At 41.6% G+C, this 21,553-nt stretch overlaps 2 protein-coding genes across 2 annotated transcripts; one reads left to right on the forward strand and one right to left on the reverse strand.

Moving 5' to 3' along the window:
* Positions 1–1,539: 1,539 nt before the first annotated feature.
* prpf38a (pre-mRNA processing factor 38A) lies at positions 1,540–6,887 on the reverse strand. The gene is made up of 10 exons (XM_022753038.1): positions 6,699–6,887; positions 5,495–5,654; positions 5,109–5,230; positions 4,168–4,253; positions 3,960–4,070; positions 3,654–3,760; positions 3,462–3,488; positions 3,282–3,373; positions 2,507–2,555; positions 1,540–1,967 (listed from the first exon to the last, which is right to left on the reverse strand). The coding sequence occupies exons 1-10, from the start codon at positions 6,826–6,828 to the stop codon at positions 1,922–1,924; spliced, it is 930 nt and encodes a 309-aa protein (XP_022608759.1). The 5' UTR covers positions 6,829–6,887; the 3' UTR covers positions 1,540–1,921.
* Positions 6,888–7,209: 322 nt separating this feature from the next.
* Positions 7,210–20,006, forward strand: orc1 (origin recognition complex subunit 1). Its single transcript, XM_022753086.1, is given in 18 exon segments — positions 7,210–7,432; positions 8,111–8,238; positions 8,699–8,871; positions 8,988–9,450; positions 10,226–10,490; positions 11,079–11,186; positions 11,452–11,514; positions 12,795–12,902; positions 13,801–14,053; positions 14,277–14,383; positions 14,923–15,024; positions 15,139–15,310; positions 15,597–15,704; positions 15,959–16,108; positions 16,271–16,390; positions 16,508–16,677; positions 16,759–16,846; positions 19,448–20,006. Coding segments are annotated over 18 exon segments (2,868 nt in total). The 5' UTR covers positions 7,210–7,337; the 3' UTR covers positions 19,643–20,006.
* The last annotated feature ends 1,547 nt before the right edge of the window (positions 20,007–21,553 follow it).

Raw genomic sequence — 21,553 nt, forward strand, 5'->3', positions numbered from 1 at the left:
ACCCTAGACAGCTCTGTGGTTTTCATGTTGGTTACACCTCTAACTATAAATGCTATATATAAAAACTATAAAACCCAAATCTGAAACTGAGCGTAGACATTCAGCGCTATTTATTGTTTGAATAATCAATGTAATAGGACAGACCTGGGCAACAAAACACACCTGTCAGTCACGTTCCAATACTTTTGCTCACATGAAAAATAGGTGTGTTCAAAATAAAAGGTGTTATCTTCTAAGTTGTGTATCAAATCCAGATGTAAGTACCTGGAAATAAAAGCTGAAATGTTGATCTCTTGTCTCATATTCATCTTTTGGTGTCAAACCCAAATGTTTTCAGTCTACAGCAAAAATAAAGGAATTGGCCTCACTGTTCCAATACTTTTGGAGGGGAGTGTAGGTATTCCACTACCGAACAAATCTGTACATACTCTTTCATTTGATTACATCAACATTAGGTAAACTTGCAGAAATAACTTGTGCAAACTGAGGAAAAGGGGTCCCCTCCTCTGAAGATAGAAAGTGAAGTCTGATTGATTGATGTGATAAATTATCGCAGACTTAAGTCAGTGGCTGATTTACCATGAAATCTCACCATCAGAAACGTTGGTGCGATCAGACCTTAGATTGATCAGAAAGATTCGACTTCCACGCTTTTGAAAAGGTCAAACATCGTTTAAGAAAGATACAATTTTTGAAGGAACACCGTTCAGACATTTGACCAGTGCGCAAACTCAAACCTTTAAGATTGGTCGCACCAACATGTAAAACAGCTAAATCAGTTCATTTAAATTAAATTTACTCGCAGGGTGAAGTCCACGCAAACTTTCCACATCAACTTCATCTGTTGCGAACATTGACACGTAAATCCGTGTCACTTACGCTTCGTGATCCGTCTTGAAAGTGCTGACCTTCGAGGGAAATACAGAGTACAAGGTTTTTCAGAGGTCTGCAAGACAATTATTACATTTTAATTAAATTTTATTAAGAATATATTAAAAATAATCCTCAAAACCACAAACAGCAGCAATAATCTTTATCTGATTTGTGTGAAATAACTTTTCTAACAGTGTGTAGCCATGTTAAACCATCTGTTTTTACTATATCCCTTATGGAGTTTTTTCACTGTATTTGAAGATTATAAAACAACAATACGCTTTGTACTGAAAAATAACAGTTATTGTGAAAGTTTATTTGTTATATAACCTCAATTGTATCACTGGATGCAACTGTTTGCATGAACATAAAGTGGCTATGTTAAGCTGTGTCTAAGTTGTACACTATACTAACAGCCTTTAAAACCCATTTATAGACTTGCTCTTAAGTGATGTTATCTTTTGATTGTCCTTGTTGTTTTGTATTGCTTTGTTTCTACTCTCCTAAAGATACTGAAGTATATTGTACTTGTCCTTTCTCTCTAACTTGTAAAAAAAAAAAATATATGATGTGTTATTTTACCTGATAAAGTTCCTGATGGACAAAATGCCGGGAGCATCACACATGAGTCGATAGCTCTCATTCAAACTAATTAAAACACAGTACTAATGAATCTGGAACTTTATTTCTATGGCAACTGTCAGGGAAGAGTCTGAAAGTCATCTTAATTTACAAGAAACTCATTTTCTAGATTTACATGTGTCCAATAGTTATCAATAACATCATTAACTGAAAAAGGGAAATAATATTAGATTTTTCTAGCAAATTTTCAGTCAGTGATCAGATGGTGAACATACATACAACATACACGCACATGGACACAGCAAATACACCTGAGGGCTGTACCCTCCAGCTGGGTTTACAGTTGCATTTGCAGAAACAATATCTAACACTGAAAATCTTGCCATTTAAAAAAAAAAAAAAAATCAAAACAAGACTCTAGCTCTGACAGGTGAAGATTAAAAAAGACATGAAAGTAAGAGGGCGATCACTCGTTTCCTCTTCGACTCTTCTTGTGACTTTTTTTTGAACTCCTGTGACATGAAAGAAACAAAATGTTGGACGCAAATAATTCAATAAATAATGCACATCTCATTATTAATGATAAATTATGCTGGAGATGTCATTTAATTTCCCATAAACAGAGCTAAGCGTCTCAAACCTAAAACTGTCATGTTCATCTGTTGATGAAGACCATGTGATACGATCAACAGCTCCAGAAAACGACTGTGGTGCCGCTCATCAAAAACCACCAAGTGCTTCAAGTTATCACTGAAGCTCCTCATTTAAATCCTGAATGTTTCAGCTAAAGGCTCAAGTCTTAGGTAAAAGTCGCTGTTCAGCTGCTTGTCTTTAAAAAACAATTCATAGCTTTGTTATCTTCTGTTAAATGAAATAAAGGTTTTGCAGAAGAAAATGTTTATTACACGTTACTGAAAACAAGAAGAGTGTTGGTATAAAAACTCTGGCATTATTATCAGAAACCCTCTGACGATACGAAGCCCCACACATGCAAATAATAAAAAAGCACAATATTTGTGAAGTGGTTCAGATGTAAAATGTGACGACTCACCTCTCTGGAGACTTTGAGTGGCTGCGATGCCTGTGGCTTCTGTGGTGACCTGGTTCACAACAGAGAGGATTTCAGAATAGACAGAACAGTAAAGAGTGTTTCTCTCTTACATAATATTAGAAAATTTAATTTTCTCTGTGTCGAAAAACTTGACAATGAACCACTGTGTAAACTCTGAATTAAAGGAGGAGTCTCATGACAAAATGAAACACAGGAAATTTGTGTCAAAACTGGCAACAATATCCATCCACACCAACCTGTATTGTGCTGCTGTGTATTACATTCTGTTTTTCAAATGATTTGCAGATGTAATTAAATGTAAAACTGCTGCCGTTAAAGATAAATGCTGTTTACTGACGTGTGGAACCATAAACACACTGTATACCCAGTTAAATCACACCACTACCATCATGCCTTGCTCTTTGACTGGACTCCCACTCTCCACACAAGTGCTACCAAACAGCAGCAGCCCACAGGCTCCGCCTTAAAATTTCAGGTGAAAACGTGGAGAGCAAAGGAGCAAAATACTGCAGCTGCTGTTCAAAGTTGAGGATGTAACAAGTAAAAGCAGGAAAGGTGCTTATGCTGCCACCTTCTGGTAGAGCAGTTCTCCACAACTCATTACAAATAAGTATCTGAATTACCCCCTTGTACGTGTTCGGGCCGAGCAAACATCTGTCAGTGGCAGCCTCTGTGGACCGGCAGCAGCACCTACTCACCTACCTATATTTTTCTCTGTTAAGCATCAAACTAGAACCTGTAACTCTTCGTTTACCGGGGGATTTGGAGCGGTGACGTCTGTCTCTGGACCGACTGCGGTGTCTGCGGGGGCTCTTGCTGCGGTGGCGGTCTCTCCGGGGTGAGGGGCTGATGACGCACAACAAAAGACTATCAAAGAGTGCGAGCCACAGATATTTAAAAGGTGATGAAGAATTTCAGCTGCAGTCAAACGTACCTTCGCCTCTTTGGAGATCTGCTCCTCCTGAAACACAAACACACAAAGGATATGATTTAGAGCTGAGTCCATGATGTAAAGTATTTACATTTAGCTGTGAAGACATTTTTATTTTGTTTTCTCTGCACACACTCATCAGAGAAACAAATTCTTAATCCCCCCCAGAAATTGAGGAATAACTAAAAGACAAACCGTCTGGGTGAGCGGCTCCGTCTGTAACGAGGTGACGGAGAGCGACGAGGTCTGTCGTTGTCACGGTAACTGCGTCTGTGGGGTTCAGGGGTCTGCAGTCTCTCTGGCTGCAAGCAGAAAAACACAAGTATTTTAAAACCTCAGCTGCCACAAGACAACACAGTAATGTTAAAAACTTACAAGACAACAGCCTGTGTGACTCAGCTGGCCTCCAGAACACGTGTATATGACCATATCTTCCATTTCTAATGGTTATTATTAAGAGTTTTCACATGGTGTCCCACAGAAGTTCATTAAATGTTTTACCTTCTCCTCTTCCTCATCTTCTTCTTCACTGCTCTCCACTTCATCCAGGTCTTCCTCCAGAGCGCTGATACGTGTGTCCAACATCTCGGCCTCCTCCAGGACTTGTCTCTTCTGTAACAGACACACACATACACACACACACAAACACACACATCAGTGGTGTGGGCATGTGAAACGAGCTGAGTGTATAAACACGATGTGAACGTACCTGAAGCCGGGGCAGAATGATGTCACACATCCTCTCTGCGTGAAGAAGCTCGTCGATGAACTCGTCAACATGCATCAACTCAAACTCTGAAAGAAAAAGGAAAAATAAAAAAACATGAAGAGAAACCGGAACCACTTCATCATACATCCACAACATAATCTTGAGAATCTATTCTGAATCTAGTCTTCAGACAGGCTCTTTACTGCTGCCTGGAATTTAATACTGACCTGGTTTATGAACCAAATTACAGACAACGCTGGAAAAACTCACCTGTTTGTGACTGAACACACATTACTACTTTAATAGATTTTTTTTTTAACTTGTCATGTAAAGCAGTGGTTCTCAAATTGGGGTCCAGGGACCCCAGGGGTCCTTGAGTGGGTTCCTGGGGGTCCCCAATAAAAAGGGAAATAATTTAGTGTCACTACAGTTTCATCCATAAGTAACAGAATGACTGAATGTATGAATATTGCGTCATTAAACTCTTTCTGTAATGAAACATCAAAAAGCAAAAATCTTCAGATTAGTTGACTTAGATGTAAAAAAACTTTGAGAACCACTGATGCAAAGTATCTGTGAGTATCTATAAATAAAATGTATTATTACATTTATATGATACATAAAGTAGCAACAAGAGAATAATTAATTAAGATTTAGTCAAAACGTTACATGAAAACTCAGTTGTTGGATTTTGTGTTGTGTAACAGAGCTAGCTCTGCTGTTTCCCTCTGCTGACAGGTGATTATTTTATTATCCTACTGATGCAGCGCACAGTGCAGCCTAACGGATATTCTAATGATTGCTCTACTTCAGTTGGTTTGAAAACAGACAAACGAGATTCACAATAAACTATTTAGGTTCCAGCATGAAACTGAAACCAGCTTTGTTGTTGCTTATGTGGCAGGGAGGCGAAGTCAAGACACTGGACATTTAAAACTCACCTCCGTTCCTGTTCTGACTCTTGATCTTTCTGTAGTCGTTGTACAAAGGCTCCAGGTATTTGTAACAATCCACTGCAGTGCCAGTTAATCTCATGTACATGGCTCCAAGTAAACGAACGTATCTGGTGAAAAAGTGAGAGAGCATGATGGGGAAAAAACCCACAATAACGGCTTCACCAACACCAGAATGATGAGTAGGCAGAAATCATTTCAGGTTGCTGTCTTTACTCAGGTCCAGGTCTTAACCTGACAGTACACCAGGGAATATTTTTGTAGCAGAATCTTAAAAGTTAAAAGAGTCTTGGAGGATCATGAACGTGTGGCTGCCTCATAAAATCAATAGAACATCGCTGTTCAGTTTCCTCCAAAAACACATAGGGACTCACTTGAAATCCTCATTCTTTATGAACTCAACAATGATGTCTTTCTCTGGCTGAATCTGCAACATCTTCAGCGTGAGGCAGAGGAAGGGAGTGGGCTTGATGTTCCCGCCATAAACTCCTCCAACAAACTTCAGCTCCATGGCTTTGTCAACAACCAGCTCAGCTGCGGATAACACAACATGTACATGGTTCAGTCGTGTCGTGGTACCACGGGAAAGGCTGTTGTTGACACAAAGTTAGGGGTTCATTATTGTCAACAATATCACTGTTTACTGTAGTATAAAGAAATCCCTTCACGAAAATAGGAAAAAATGAGGTAGAATAAATAAACAAAGCATATGGTCGAAGTATGTCAAGTAACAGTTTTAAGTTTTGTACAGTCTCAAACAAAATTATTAGGACTGAAATGTCAATTTTAATAATTACTTAAGTCTTTTATTGCATAGAAACATCAACAATGTATTGATTTCAGCTTTTAAATATGATGATTTTTTTTGCTTTTATTTGTATCAGAACAGTACAAATTAGTCAACTTATCAATTAGAATTTCCCAGATTTTCTTTTGGGATCAATAAAGTATTTTATCTTACATAAAGTTATTCCTAAAGTTATTTAGATCATTTATAATTAAGTTTATTTAAGCCAATTTTTGAAAATAAAAACATACATTTTTGATGGTTTGTTTCCAGTTTTATTATCATATTCAACTGAATAACTTCGAAATCTGGACTGCCAGTCAGACAAACAAAGTTGATTTAAGACTAACTTTTAAGTTCTGGGAAATTCTAAAGTTATTTTTTTCACATTTCACATCTGATTAACTGACCAAACATTAGTTAATGAAAGCTGTCTTTGAGCTGATTGTAGCTCTCATTTGACTCACACTGACTAACATTGAGCTGCCGTGACCTGAGATTAGTATTTATTTATTTATATATATATATATATATATATATATATGTTTGTTTTAATAGCTCTACAGTTAACAACTTCTGTTAGCTACACTGTTCTAGTTAAACACAGCATGTGTGCACTTTGTTTCTTTACTAAAAGTAACACATATCGTTCCCCTAACGTTAGGGAAAGTTTACTTAATGATTCGAGTTATTCTAAGTAAACAAAAAAGGCGTGGAATCCGCTGGGTTGTCGATTGTTAACTTTAGCCGCCAGATTAGCTCGCTGGCTAACACGCAAACATGCTACTGACCAGTCAGTCCGAAACACTCCTCCTTCCAATATTTAGACTCGTATATTCGGGTCCGGATGATTTTCTCCACCAGATACTGCGGATTGGTCCCGTGTATGCTGTTTGCATCTTTAACGGTTCTGTTTGCCATCGGAAAGAAAAAAGAATTAGCTTTCTAGCATGGACACAACAACCACAGACTGCGATCCTTCGCCGGATACGAAAAAGTACTTCCGGCTCGGAATAAAAGCATCTGCAGCCGTTGCTGTTGGGATTGTGCAGAGAAGCTGTCACTTGTTTGAATTTTGTTTTTTTACACAATTAAACCAATTAAATAAATATAAAAAATAACTTATGTATAAATTTATATATATATATAAATTTATATATTTATATATTTATAAATTTATATATATATATAAACAGCAGTTCAAACTCCGAAGCACATGGTGGCGGTAGTGCGCCTTACATACATCTGTCCTGCGTTAACGGAAATTACGTAATTTTCGCGCGAAATCTTGTCGTGTCTTGAGTGCGTGAGTAAATCTTGTGATTTTCGAGCCTGGCTTTGAATTAACGCAGATAAACAACGCGGATTCTCTCCAGTGTGTTGTTGTTTTCTGTGTTTATCACCGGGAGTCTGAGAAAACAGGAAACAGGATGAACTATTTCACCAGACTCAGAGTTAGGAGAGTTTACAAGTGGCGCGGGGAGCCGCTGCGTTTCAATAGGAAGTTAAAGACCTGCGACTATGGGTGAGAAGTGACTGTTTTTAACACGTTTCATGCTCTTTCTTGTCTTGTCTAAAGATAACATACAGTACACTTCATATAGATGAGACATTATGAGGCATTAGTTTATTTAATCTATAAATCATTGACAGAATATCGATTAGCAACAACTGTGAGAATAGTTTAATCATCTTTAATCATCTTTAATCAAAGATGATTAAACAAAATTCGTTTTCCAGCTTCTCCAATGTGAATATTTGCTGCTTTTCTCTGCTTCAAATCATTGGAATCATGAACATAATCTAAACGTCTTTTGGTTTTGAGTAAAGCCTCGGCCAGAAATTATATATGTGTGTACATCCAGAGGTGGTCAAAATACACAGCTCCTTTTCTTGAGTCGAAGTATCCCCCTAGTCAAATAGTACTCCAATGGAAGTGTCAAATTTGTACTTGAGTGAAAATACTGGAGCAGTAATGATAATACATTTTATGTTATGTTGTTCCACATTTACAGAACCTAGTGACTCTGAAATAACCTACTGACTGACTGTAGAACGTGTGGAACAAAATGACTAGAATAAGATACAAAGACGATAGAAATGACTATAAAAACACAGCTGAATTTAAGTAAGTGATGAGTTACTTCGTCAGACGAGTTATGTCAGCATGGTTCTTCATCTTTTTCTTCTGTCTGTGTCTCAGCTCTTTGGCCATCAGTGTGGAGGGTCTCCCGAGAGTCACCGTGATCAGCGCCGGCCAACACATTCTCATAGAGGGCGAGGACGAAGACAACCCGTACGTGGCCCGAGTCGTCAGGCTGTTCGGAGACGGTGAGTTGTCAGAGGACGGTAAATTGTTGTGATCCTGAAAGGAGGGTTTTCACATAAAGCTTAATGATTAAGTAATTCAGCTTTGCGATGCTGGAAAACCCGAATTAAGCCCATAGTTAGCTGGATAACATAGCATCAGGTATCGTAGCCACCTTGAATATTCAAAGCAGATTTCAGGTAAACACAAAGAAATCTAATCCTGCAAGGTTTTGGATGGTGGGTCCAGGTGGGCGGGGCTTGGGGCGCGGCCGAGAGGGTGATTGCTTTGTTGTGACATCACAAAGTTCCAGAAGTCCTGACGGCAGGTTTTAAGGCTCAGTTTCTGAATACAGGCTGTGTGCACTGGCTGGTTGCAACCCAGACCTGCTTTATAATCAGACAACCCATGGACATCTACCTTTGTACTATATGGACCTTTAATTTATATTGAAATGATAAAAGACATGTTGTTGCTTCTCAGAGAGTGGGAAGCAGAAAAAGGCGATGGTTCAGTGGTTCGTCCGTGTGTCTGAAGTGCCTCCGAGCAAGCTGAAGTTGCTGGGCAGAGAGCCTCACCCGCAGGAGATCTTCTACTATCAGGGTCGCAGCTGTGACGACGAGGTCAATGCCGAGTCCATCCTCAGACCTGTGCAGGTAAAGGATGGATTTTTTAATTTATTTTTTTGTTACTCTGTGTGAATGCAGGCAAAACTACCTATATGAACAGTTGCCACTGTTTGTGATTTAAGTTCCTCCCCTTTCCCTCACAGGTGAAACACCTGGATGGAGCGGCCCCGTTCCCCGACTCTAACGAGAAAGACACTCTGTATGTGAAGCTTTCCTGGGACTCTAAGAGCTTCAGGTCAGTGGACTCTGCTGTGGTGGAGTCGACCTCTGAACCTCCTCCAGCCTCATCTCGTCCACCTCCTCCTTCCCGTCCCAAACTGTCCCTCCCCCCCTCGCCCCCATGCTCCCCGCCTGCAGCAGCTCCGGCGTCTCGAGGCATCTCCCGACGCGCCCTGCCCACGCCGGACCCCGCCATCTTGCGCAGGGCCACTTCAGGGGAAGTGAGGTACTGCAGGGCGACCATGAGTGCCGGTAAAGCCGGCGTTGCCGCGGAGGCCGAGTCCCTGCACTCGGCCACCAAACTGTCGGCCTCCAAATGTCTGAGTGCCAAGAGGAGGAACGCCTCGGCCAGGACGCCCGGCGTCCGCAAGAAACTGGAGCTCAGCAGTGAGTGTTTTAAAAACAAACAGTCAGTGACATCAGAACTTTCTTACTGAATGTATTATTGAGCAATTATAGTAATTACAGATAAATCAGTACTGTCAAGAATTTACAAACCAGAAACGCCCAAATATGGTCTGAAAAGGTTTTTTTGATTCAAGTTTAATCTATTGCCATGAACATAATCTGATATAAACGTATCTGCGCTCGCTGCTGGAAGTTTGCTGTTGAAACATTTGAACTAAAACAACGATGGAGATCAAGCTGCACCCGAACACACAGCAGGAAAAGACTCGTCTTCAAGCACAAAAGTTATCTATTAATAGCACATTTGAATTGATCCAATATGATTGGCTCATAAGGACGTATGTAACTGCCGAAAAACATAATAAATTCAACCAATACCCCAGACAGTTGTATTAAAAAAAAAAACAGAAAAAGGTATTTCATTGTATGCGGAGGCGTAAATGCATACAGGACATTTGGAAAGGAATAATCGACAGGCTTACATACACAATCAAACAAAAAAAAGTCATATTTTTCATAAAATATGGGCTCACTTCTCACATATTTGGGATCAATACCTGAAACCCTAACTTCTTCTAACGCCGGTTCTTGGGTGAGAGGTTCGGAAGGAGCGAGGGAGGTTGTTTCAAAAAAGATGAAACCAAACCCCAAGCAAATCCTGTGAAACAGAAGTTTGACGTTTTCACTTGATAAATGATTGACAACAATTATCAAAATGGTTTTGTTGTTTGTTTTTGTTTGTTTCCTTCGTCAGGTCCAGAGAAGATGACCCCAGAGGACGTCCTGGACCAGCTGCTGGACGAGGAGCTGGAGTCGGAGGTGATGTTGGCGCAAAGGCTGTCGTCCTCTCCTCCTCAAGCCCTGCCCCTCACCCACCGCCTCACCCCCCTCAGGAAGGCCCACAGAGCCCCCGGCCCTCAGCAGGACGCTGCCCGCCTGAAGCCCTCCATCGTCCTGAACAGAGTGTCTCCCCCTGAGATCAGCGGTGCTGCGTCGTCTGTCAGAGACGACTCCACCAGGTCAGAGTCGACTCTCACGCAGTCACAGTGTCCACGTCAGTTTAATGACGACACATCATCTCATTGATTTATTTAAGTGCACCATGTGGACTAAATCCAAGGTCAAGAAGTAACTTAAACCCAGAGAAAAACAGGTTGAAATCGACTTTAAAATGGTGCAAACCAAAGTAACTAACTAGTTTAAACTAAAAGCTTTAAATTGGTTTTAAATGATGTTAACTGGAGAAGAACTGGTTTACATGGGTTTTAAAGTTGTGTTAACCGGAGATACACTGATTAAGACTGGTTTGAAACTGGTTTAAACCAGAGATAAAGAGATTTAAATTGATTTTAAAGTTGTGTTAACCGGAGATACACTGATTAAGACTGGTTTGAAACTGGTTTAAACCAGAGATAAAGAGATTTAAATTGATTTTAAAGTTGTGTTAACCGGAGATACACTGATTAAGACTGGTTTGAAACTGGTTTAAACCAGAGATAAAGAGATTTAAATTGATTTTAAAGTTGTGTAAACCAGAGTTAAACTGGTTTAAAATGGGTTTAAACCAGAGATAAACTGTAATGACTCCAGACACACACCTCTGTCAGTCCTCAGCAGGGTGATGAGATGGAGGCGGAGTTACCAACCGGCTCAGTTAAAACGCCGAGAAGAAGAAACGCCACCCCGAGGAGAAAGCAGTGAGTCAGAGGCTGCGGGTGACGGCTGCTCTGTCAGGCTGAGTTTAACCTGCTGCTGGTTTAAATGACCCACAGGGCTGCTGGGAGTTTGAGTCCTGGAGCACAACAAAGATAAATTCACAGCTGTGTGCTGGGTGTTTTTTGTTCGGGTGTGAGTGTGCACGTCAGGGTGAAGTTCACGTGGCGTCTGTTTCTTTTATGTCTGAATGAAAGTGGTAAAACAGAAACTTTCTGATGATGACGACACTGCGTTCGTCTGACGTCTCACCCCGTCTGTCCTCAGAGCGACGACCCCCTCCAGGAAGAAAGACCTGAAGACCCTGAGGGAACCGGCTCTGGGGGTTCTGTGAGTATCATACGACCAAGCACTGGACACGGAGACAAAGACTTCAGTTACATGTTAACATTATTGATACTTATTTAATACTAAGTATAATAACTATTTGGATTATGAGACAATATTTTTAGGCTCATTTAGAGACAAAGGTGGAATAAACACGGAGATAATTTGGGTTCAGTGATTTATGCTTCCTGCAGTGAGAAATTTATAGCCTGGGTTTTGTCTCTCAGGTTACGTAGACGATCTACACTCTGATTAGTCGGGAGGTTGGCTGCAATCGAAAGTCTTTTTTGCTTAGGAAGGTTCCTGGGTGACTGAAGTGACCCAGAAGTATCTGAGCGGCAGCCACGGTCAGAGCTGGTCCAGTTCTCGAAATGATAAGGAAAGGAGCTTCAATTCTTCCTATCCTATCTCCTTTAGCATAGGAAACATTGGACCACCCTTTACGAAAGGAAAGGAGATAATACCGTCCCACAATTCCTTACCGCAGCAACATTTAAAGCGACGCACCATTGTAGTTCAAACACGGCAGACGCATGTAAATGTAGCAAGAACAGAGCTTTTGTTTTATGTTTGTGACATAATTCAGAACTGAAGGAAATCCTTGTGCGATCGACTGAAGTCCAAAGTCATGAATATAGATTTCTTCTCTTTAAATCCAGTCAGGAGTCGACATGAAGAACAGGCAGATTGAATTTCTAGTTAACAATATCATCATCATAACAAAATGCTTTAGCCTATATATAAATGGCATTTCACTAAATCGCACTACCAAGAATTTTCTCTACTTAACAAGTGTATAACACTGTCAGGAAGCTACATTAATTTATGTCTGAATATAATTTATTCTGATTTCTTGCTCAGTTCCTTATTTTGATTTCATTATTATTTTAATGGATCAACTTTCTCTATTTGTATTTTTCATGTTATCTTATTTCAACATTTTAATCCTGTTTGTTTTGTTTCGGTGGTTAGGAAAGGAAGATTTACCGTCAAAGTATTTTAGAGAAAGTTTATCCAAAATAAAAGAAGTCTAGTGTACATAAGTCTTTATGAACTCTCCTTCACTTGACCTCCATGACATTTTCCATAGAGGAGAGGTGGGGAGGAAAGGAGATTACCTCCAGCCTCAGATAAAGACCTGCAGACACAACTCCTGGCTTCTTTTTCCAGCAAAAAAATAATAATTTATGTTACTTATAGTGAGTAATATTCTCAAAACACTGCTGATACTCAGGTGTGTTTATTATCTGCACCTGCACCGTGTTAATGTTTCCGTGCGACAGGGCCGAGGTGGACAATGAAAACTCTCCCATGCTGCCGGGAGCCGCCACACCCAGGAGCTCCAAAAGGAAGTCGGCCCAGCTGGTGTCGTCACGTATCAGGAAGCAGCTGTGAGTGCAAAGCCAGTCACAGTCATGACGACATCTGACCTCCTGGTTGACGTTGACCTGTCGTTTTCCAAAAGCTTAAGTTTTGTCTGCTGTCACTATGATGGGAACGTGTTATAATTATTGATGTTTTATCAGTAGTTTGTTCACTGGATGAGGTTTTTATTCTCTAAAATAAACACTAAAGTAAATTCAGATTTCCCCAACGCTAGTATCAGAAATTGATTTCATAAATGATCAGTTGGATTTGATTGAAGGGCAGAAGCTAATCAAAAACTATTTTGACCATTTAAGTTTTTTCTTTATCAACCAAATATTTGTCAGGATTTTCTGCTTTTCTTCGTTTTATAGGATTGAAAGTTGCATTAATTTAGGTTTTGACTTGTTGGTCGGACAAAACAAGACTCAGACTTAGACTCTGGGAACAAGTGTGGTATTTTTTTTGCTCTTTTGTGACCTATAACAGATGATATGATTTACCCATACACTGTAATAATAATCATCTTATTAATCAGTGTTTATAAGATGTTAAATTAAACGTAAACAGTTGCAACCCTACAGAAGTTCTTTCAAACTGAAATAAGGTCAATCAATGATGTTTAATTTTCTTTCTCATTAGCATGAAGGCTAACATAATGGGGAGGCTCAGAGCCTCCTCTCTTCTGATTGGCTCACTGACCTGTTGTTACTAGAGCTCCAGAGAGAAGCCTGAGAGAGGAGATGTAAAACTACATTGAGATGGTTTTTGGTTCTTAAAACCACAAATATATCTTCTTATGGATCAACACTTCAAATAAAACACAGGAGAAGATGTATAATCATTTAACATGAGACATGGTAATTATATAAATTGTTGCTAATTCAAGAGTTGTCTAACTTCAGAATTTGTCTGTTTGTCCAGGAATCTTCTGGACAACCAGCAGGACCTGAACTCAGACGGAGACGACGGAGACGAGTTTGTTCCATCGAAGAAGGAGCTGCAGAGCAGCAGCGAGGAGGAGGGAGATGGCTGTGAAGAGGAGGCAGGGCTGGACAGTGACGAGGAAGTGGTAGCAAAGAGGATCCGACATGCTGCAGCAGGATCTCGCACTCCTCGCTCGAAGCAGAGAACTCGCTCTTCCACCAGGACGCCGCAGAAAACTCCCAGCAGGAAGGTAAAAGTCCAGACTGACAGATCATCATGAAACACTGATTTGGTGTCTGTTAGCTGAGTCACATCAACCAATCAAGTCAAATTTTTTTGCCTTCTGACAATTTTTTTTTTCCTCCTTTCTTTCCAGAAAAAAAATAATTTGCCTTGATGATAATTAGTTGATTAAAACTGTGTGAGAACAAGACAACAAACTGCCTGTTTGCATTTCCTGTCTGTTTCAACAGAGCGCACCCGGCACGCCGCGGACTCCCCGGCACGCAACTCCCAGCATTCCCAGCAGGTCACTGCCGGCCCGACAGCCCGCTAACGTCCTGGAGGAGGCCAGAGCGAGGTGAGAGGAGAGTCCAGTCCACCTGACCTGTGATTCTGAAATTAGTTATAGAGTGAGCTGCTCCATCGTCGCCATCTTGGCAGTGTCTGACCCCGCCCCTAACTCCCAGCTAATCCAAAAATGGTCAAAGAGATGAGGCTTGTGCGGAGCTGAGACTTCGGTGCACGACGGTTTGTGGCAAGCATACACTTACCCACCTGTCATTCAAAGAAGCCACGCCCTAAATTATAAATAACTTTAGTCCTTAATAAAATGTAAACAGGTGAGTTATATAAACAGGTGTCATGAAGGAGGAAATTAGCTCTAGAGACCAAAACTGTTTTTGTACCAGGCTGTAAACATGTTTATTTCTGCTGTAAAGTTGGACATTTTAACATGGGAGTCTATGGAGACTGACTCACTGTTGGAGCCAGACTCTAGTGGTCATCAGAGGAACTACAGATTTTGGTCTTTCAGTGTTGGCTTCATGTTTCAGCCTCAGAGGTTGATGCTTGGTTGTACACTGAACACTTTGTGCATGTTTGTGTGTGTGTCCCCAGGCTGCACGTGTCCTCGGTGCCAGAGTCCCTCCCCTGCAGGGAGCAGGAGTTTCAGGACATCTACAGCTTTGTGGAGAGCAAGATCATCGATGGCACTGGAGGGTGAGACCAATGTTTAGTTTTCGACTGGTTCCCGACGATCACAGCCAGTCAGTGACTTCTTAGCTCTTCCTGTTGTCGTCACACTCACCTGTTTTGTGTGTCGGTGTCTCTCAGGTGTATGTACATCTCAGGTGTGCCGGGCACAGGGAAGACGGCCACAGTCCACGAGGTGATACGCTGTCTGCAGCACGCGGCCGACGTGGACGAGATCCCTCCTTTCCACTTCATCGAGATCAACGGGATGAAGATGACAGATCCTCATCAGGCCTACATCCAGATCCTGCAGGTGAAATTTATGGACATGTGCTAGTTAAAGTTCCATATTTTCTTCTTCTCCTGTGTTTTATCTGAAGTGTTGATCCATTAGAAGATATATTTGTGGTTTTAAGAACCAAAAACCATCTCAATGTAGTTTTACATCTCCTCTCTCAGGCTTCTCTCTGGAGCTCTAGTAACAACAGGTCAGTGAGCCAATCAGAAGAGAGGAGGCTCTGAGCCTCCCCATTATGTGGGGAGTACTCCGAGCTTGTTACTTGTGTGCGTTGACTGAGCTGTGTGTGTCTCACCTGCAGAAGCTGACGGGTCAGAAGGCCACAGCCGACCACGCGGCAGCTCTGCTGGAGAAGAAGTTTAGCAACCCTGCACCCAGGAAGGAAACCACAGTGCTGCTGGTGGATGAAGTAAGAACTCTTTATTTATTTATTCTTTACTTTATTTTATGGGCATTTTCCAAAAAGACAGTAATATCATCTTTTATAAGAAGAACATTAAAGTTTAAAATAAATCAATCAATCAATCTAAGTTTAAGTCAATTAAATAAAAACCTAATCTTGCAAACTGTTTCCAGAAACTATTAAAACAGATGTGTGAGACGGCGGACTGACTGACTGACTGACTGACTGACCCACCCTCCACTCTGTGTCTGACCCTGTAGCTCGATCTGTTGTGGACGAGGAAGCAGAACGTCATGTACAACCTGTTCGACTGGCCCACGCGGCGCCACGCCCGCCTGGTGGTACTGACCATCGCCAACACCATGGACCTGCCGGAGAGGATCATGATCAACAGGGTGGCCAGCAGACTGGTGAGGGAGGGAGGGAGGGGGGTTGTACATGCCCTCAGCTTCTGTGTCCTCTTGAATGAATTTAAATAAATTGAATTAGAATTAGTCGCCTCAGCAGGTACAGTGGTGTCTGGTGTTCTGCACAAAATCAGTATTGTGTTGTGTTTGTGTCAATGTTTCCAGGGTCTCACCAGGATGTCGTTCCAGCCGTACAGCTTCAAGCAGCTGCAGCAGATCATCACGTCCAGGCTGAACAAGGTGAAGGCCTTCGAGGAGGACGCTCTGCAGCTGGTGTCCAGGAAGGTAGACGACCGGGGCGTCTCTGAACCCCCACCCCCCCACCCCTTCACCTGAGCTCAGCTCATTCGCAGGTCTGTCGGCTCAGTGCAGAGAGATTTCAGTGTTCCTCTCCTCTGGCAGGTGGCCGCTCTGTCAGGCGACGCTCGTCGGTGTTTGGACATCTGTCGCAGGGCAACGGAGATCTGTGAGCACTCTGTCGCCGACCCTTCTGCCACAGGATTGGTGGGAATGAGTCACGTGATGGAGGCGCTGAATGAGATGTTTTCCTCCGCCTATGTCAACGCCATCAAGTAGGATCCTCATGTTGGTCACGTCAGGTGTGGATTAGTAATAATCCATAATGAGATAAAGTGAGGTATGTGTGTTTTCAGGTGTGCGTCGGTGCAGGAGCAGCTCTTCCTTCGGGCGGTCATCGCTGAGTTTCGGCGGCTGGGATTGGAGGAGGCCACCTTCCAACAGGTAAAGCTCCAACAAACTCGTGAAGAAGAGTCAATAATAACTAGAAATGCACGACTACTATAGTCTCTGCTGTTACACACTGACAGCTGTATCTGTGAGGAGGAATTGAAAACAACGAATGAGTGTTCACTGCAAATGCAGAAGTATCAGATCCTATAAACCATGTTTCTTCTGTAAGGAAAATATAAACAGACATTTGCAGTGATGTTGAAATACAGAGAAAAACAGTGTTACATCTTTTGCTTTATTGAAAATGTTGCACTGTAGAAAAAAAACATGAACCAGCTCAGTGGCTTGACTGGAGTTTCATTTTTGTGTGGTAAGGAATATAGTAGCTGTGTGTGTGTGTGTGTGTGTGTGTGTGGTTTTCTGGGACTCAATCCAGCTTCACCACAGATGTATTTTAAAAAAAAAAAAAAAAAAAAAAAAAAAAAAAAGTTATAGTTCACTTGAACCTGGTTGCACATGTGACTGCCAGTCATGACAACAGTATGAATCCAGGTTCAGTAGAAACATGAAGTATGAATGTTTTCCATGTCCTTTATTAGTCTGAAACCACGTGATGCTTTCAAAGGTCAACCTCTTCTTCACCCTAATATGACTCAACTTCTTGGTACATGACTGACATGAGCACATGCAAAACTGGAAATGCATGCACTTGACTTTGTAGCTTGTAGATGATTTTGTGTGTGTTGTCCACATCCTGTGCTCATGTGCATAATGAGCTCTATTATGTGAAACGGTTCAATCACACGAGCAGCAACAGGGTTTCTGCACGTCTTGAAAAGTCTTAAAAACATTCAATCCAGTTTGTTCCAAAATGAAAAAAATATATAGAATAAAATATTAATTCAAATATCATTAATTCAAATATTATTAAGGCTTAATTGTCATAGTTTTCTGTGTTTTTGAGATTGTTTCTTGTTCTTGCGTCTCTCTTGAAAAAGACATCTTAATCTCAATGGGACGGCCTGATTATAATGAAGATTAAATTAAACCAGAATCGCCTCCTTGTGGTTGTCTGCCTCCACCACTCACCCGTCTCAGGTTACATCCCTGTTTATCCAGATTCATAGAATATATTATATTGACCCCCAAAATCTAATCCGTTCATCCTTGAGTCCAAGTGAATGTTTGATCCAAATTTGAAGAAATTCTGTGAAGGTGTTATTGAGATATTTGTGTTGATGAGAATGAGACGACATACAGACAATCTGAAAACACCATCACTCCGGCTCCGACTGTCCAGGCGTGGAGGCATAAAAATGAATAATTATATCTTCATTAGTTATGAATGTGTCTATATGTGGCTGTCAGCTAGGGATTTGTATTGTTAAGATTTTAACGGTACTACTACTTTTATTGATACCACTTATCGATCCATTACTTTTTTTTTTTTTTTTTTTTTTTATAGAAAAAAAAGAAATTAATAACAGAATTCACTTTGCTTATTTTCTCATATGCACTGGATTAACCCCCCCCCCCCAGTGCCCTGCAACTGGTGTCTGAATGACAGTTCAGACTGTGCATATGAATATGAATATAATATATATTGAATTTAAAAACACACCCATAACTATCAGATGGCTAATGTTTACTTTTCATTCATTAACGATGTTCGTATAATGCTAGTTAACTGTGTGTGTGTGTGTGTCTGTCTGTGTCTGTGTGTGGGTCTGGTCTGGGTCTGTGTCTGGGTGTGTTGTGTGTGGGTGTGTCTGGGTGTGTGTGGGCTCCAGGCGTGCAGCAGACAAAACACACCTGACACACAATGTGTCAATAACTACTCACTTTCCCGTCTGTATGTGACGGACTTTCTCTGGATGTTTCCACCTGGTCGCTTCGTGTTTCTTTTACAAGAAAAAAGACTGAACTACACTTAAACGTTCTAGCCTCTCTGCATAGACACTAAGAGCAGTGGTGTGTGTGTGGGTGTTAGGGTTGGTTGTGGTGTGTGTGTGTGTGTGTGTGTGTGTGTGTGTGTGTGTGCTGTGTGTGTGTGTGTGTGTGTGTGTGTGTGTGTGTGTGTGTGTGTGTGTGTGTGTGTGTGTGTGTGTGTGTGTGTGTGTGTTGCACAGGGCTCCAGGCTGACACAGAGCTGCCCCTGCCCCTAACACACACAGGGTCATTCATAGAGTTGTTGAGATAAAATGTGCAGGAGAACTTTTATGCTGCAACAATTTAATTTTTCAAGTACCAGTAGTAGTAGAAATGAAAATGTTGGAGCTTATTGATCTTTCAAAATTATGCCCCTGGGCCCGTTCGATTCGGTACCCATCCATACTGTCAGCAGAGGTTCCACACCTATAATTTTCATGGTTAATCCATCCATCCATTTTATGCCCCCAGGTCCAGGTGGCATTCATTTCCTAATGACTTCCAGAAATAATTGTATCTTGCAGTGTCACTGCGGCTGGCGTGGCAGTGAGACGGCTATTAAACATCACATTCTGTATGATATTAAAAAAGTCAACATTAAACATTTTGAACCCTGCAGAAACTATATCCCTGAATGACAAATGGTCCAGTCTGGATTCATTAGCAGCCTGGACCACATCCTGACCTCAGTCCTGACTCTAAATGCACTGTTTCTTCTCTCAGGTGTTTGTACAGCACCAGGCTCTGTGTCGGGTGGAGGGCCTGCAGCCCGTCAGCGTGTCGGAGGGCCTGGCGGTGTGTCGGCGTCTCGGCGCCTGCAGGCTGCTGCTGCTGGAGCCCAGCCGCCTGGGAGTCCTGCAGCGCGTCCGCCTCAATGTCAGCCAGGACGACGTGCTCTACGCCCTGAAGGCAGACTGAAGGCGGGTCCTCTTCAGACTCGTTTATGTAAGGAATGTAAGCCAAGTCTTGTGGGACAACAGCTTTGTGCTGCCGAAGCGCAGTGTCTTTGATTTTTAATTAGGAAGAAGGTGAGACTCACTGGGTCAGCACTCTCATTTTAGGATGCTGTGAATCAGCACAAGTAAACTAATTTTATTGCAGTTAGACTTATTGTTGTTTACATGTGATATCATTTTATTTCTTAACAAATCAGGCTGTTTGCCTTGATTTGTTGTTTTTTGTTTGTTTTTTTTAGATGGGAGAGTTTGTCATGTCCCCGGTTTAAACCTTATTTAAAATGTGAGATTTTGCTCCTTCGTATTTTTATTCATATTATATAGTGCATTGTATTTGATGTTTCAGTACTTGAATATGAAATAAAACTTCCTCTTTGAGATAAACTGCTCTTTTCTTTTAAATTTACTGCCACACCACAACATCCCCTCACTACAGACTTCCTGTTACTGTATCTGTCGGTCCGTGGGTTGGAGGCCACATTACATCAGTCATATCCCGGGTTGTGGCTTCAGCGTTTTAGGGTTGGTTGATTGGTTCAACAGCATTTTATTGAATCCAAATGCAGTTCCAGATCCACTTATCAAATCCAAATCCCTTCAAATCGCTTTTTGAATCTCCTTAAGTTTAATTTTGATCATTTGTCAGTGACTGGTTGTAAATAAAGGTTGAATCAAGACCAGAACTCCTACAGCTTTCAGTGGCAGCTACTGAACTAATCATTAACAGTAATGAAGCTGTAGCTCCAACCTGAAAGGTATCTGAGCAGCAGCAGATCATTGATTCTTGATTGATTTTTGTGGCACCTGAAAGAACAGCTGGAACAAACTGACTTGCACCAGACTTTTTCACAAACTACTTGATCCAAATCCTGGAGCTCCTGATCCAGAACTCTGAGCTTAACGAGCTCCAGATATTGATTTGATATTAATAGACAGCAGAACAGGGTCTCCCCTGTATTTAACATGCTGAGATCATTTGATTGTGATAACACTTCTCTTCAGGTTTAGCAGTTGTTATCCTCAGGTATTGACTGACAGCCGGAAGATTTTCTGTATGTGCACGAGAATGGGTCCAGATGTGGAAGTACAGTATCTCACAAAAGTGAGTACACCTCTCACATTTTTGCAAATATTTTATTATATCTTTTCATGGGACAACACTATAGAAATGAAACTTTGATATAACTTAAAGTAGTGAGTGTACAGCTTGTATAGCAGTATAGATTTACTGTCCTCTGAAAATAACTCAACACACAGCCATTAATGTCTAAACAGCTGGCAACACAAGTGAGTACACCTCACAGTGAACGTGTCCAAATTGTGCCCAAACTGTCAATATTTTGTGTGACCACCATTATTATCTAGCACTGCCTTAACCCTCTTGGGCATTGAATTCACCAGAGCTGCACAGGCTGCTACTGGAATCCTCTTCCACTCCTCCATGATGACATCACGGCGCTGGTGGATGCTAGACACCTTGCGCTCCTCCACCTTCCGCTTGAGGATGTCCCACAGGTGCTCAATTGGTTTAGGTCTGGAGACATACTTGGCCAGTCCATCACCTTTACTTTCAGCTTCCTCAGCAAGGCAGTTGTCATCTTGGAGGTGTGTTTGGGTTGTTATCATGTTGGAAAACTGCCCTGCGGCCCAGTTTCCAAAGGAAGGGGATCATGCTCTGCTTCAGAATGTCACGGTACATGTTGGAATTCATGTTTCCCCTCAATGAACTGCAGCTCCCCAGTGCCGGCAGCACTCATGGAGCCCCAGACCATGACGCTACCACCACCACCATGCTTGACTGTAGGCAAGACACAGTTGTCTTGGTACTCCTCACCAGGGTGCCGCCACACACGCTTGACACCATCTGAGCCAA

The sequence above is a fragment of the Seriola dumerili genome, unplaced genomic scaffold (assembly GCF_002260705.1).
Source record: "Seriola dumerili isolate Sdu_G_001 unplaced genomic scaffold, Sdu_1.0 BDQW01000189.1, whole genome shotgun sequence".
Lineage (NCBI taxonomy): Eukaryota > Metazoa > Chordata > Actinopteri > Carangiformes > Carangidae > Seriola > Seriola dumerili.

Coding starts and splice junctions, on each gene's coding strand:
- prpf38a (XM_022753038.1), bottom strand. CDS start 6,828: ATGGCAAACAGAACCGTTAAAGATGCAAACAGCATACACGGGACCAAT. Junction 3,761..3,959: donor AAGATGAGGAAGAGGAGAAG/GTAAAACATTTA, acceptor TTCTGCTTGCAG/CCAGAGAGACTGCAGACCCC. Junction 3,489..3,653: donor CGGAGCCGCTCACCCAGACG/GTTTGTCTTTTA, acceptor TTTGTGTTTCAG/GAGGAGCAGATCTCCAAAGA.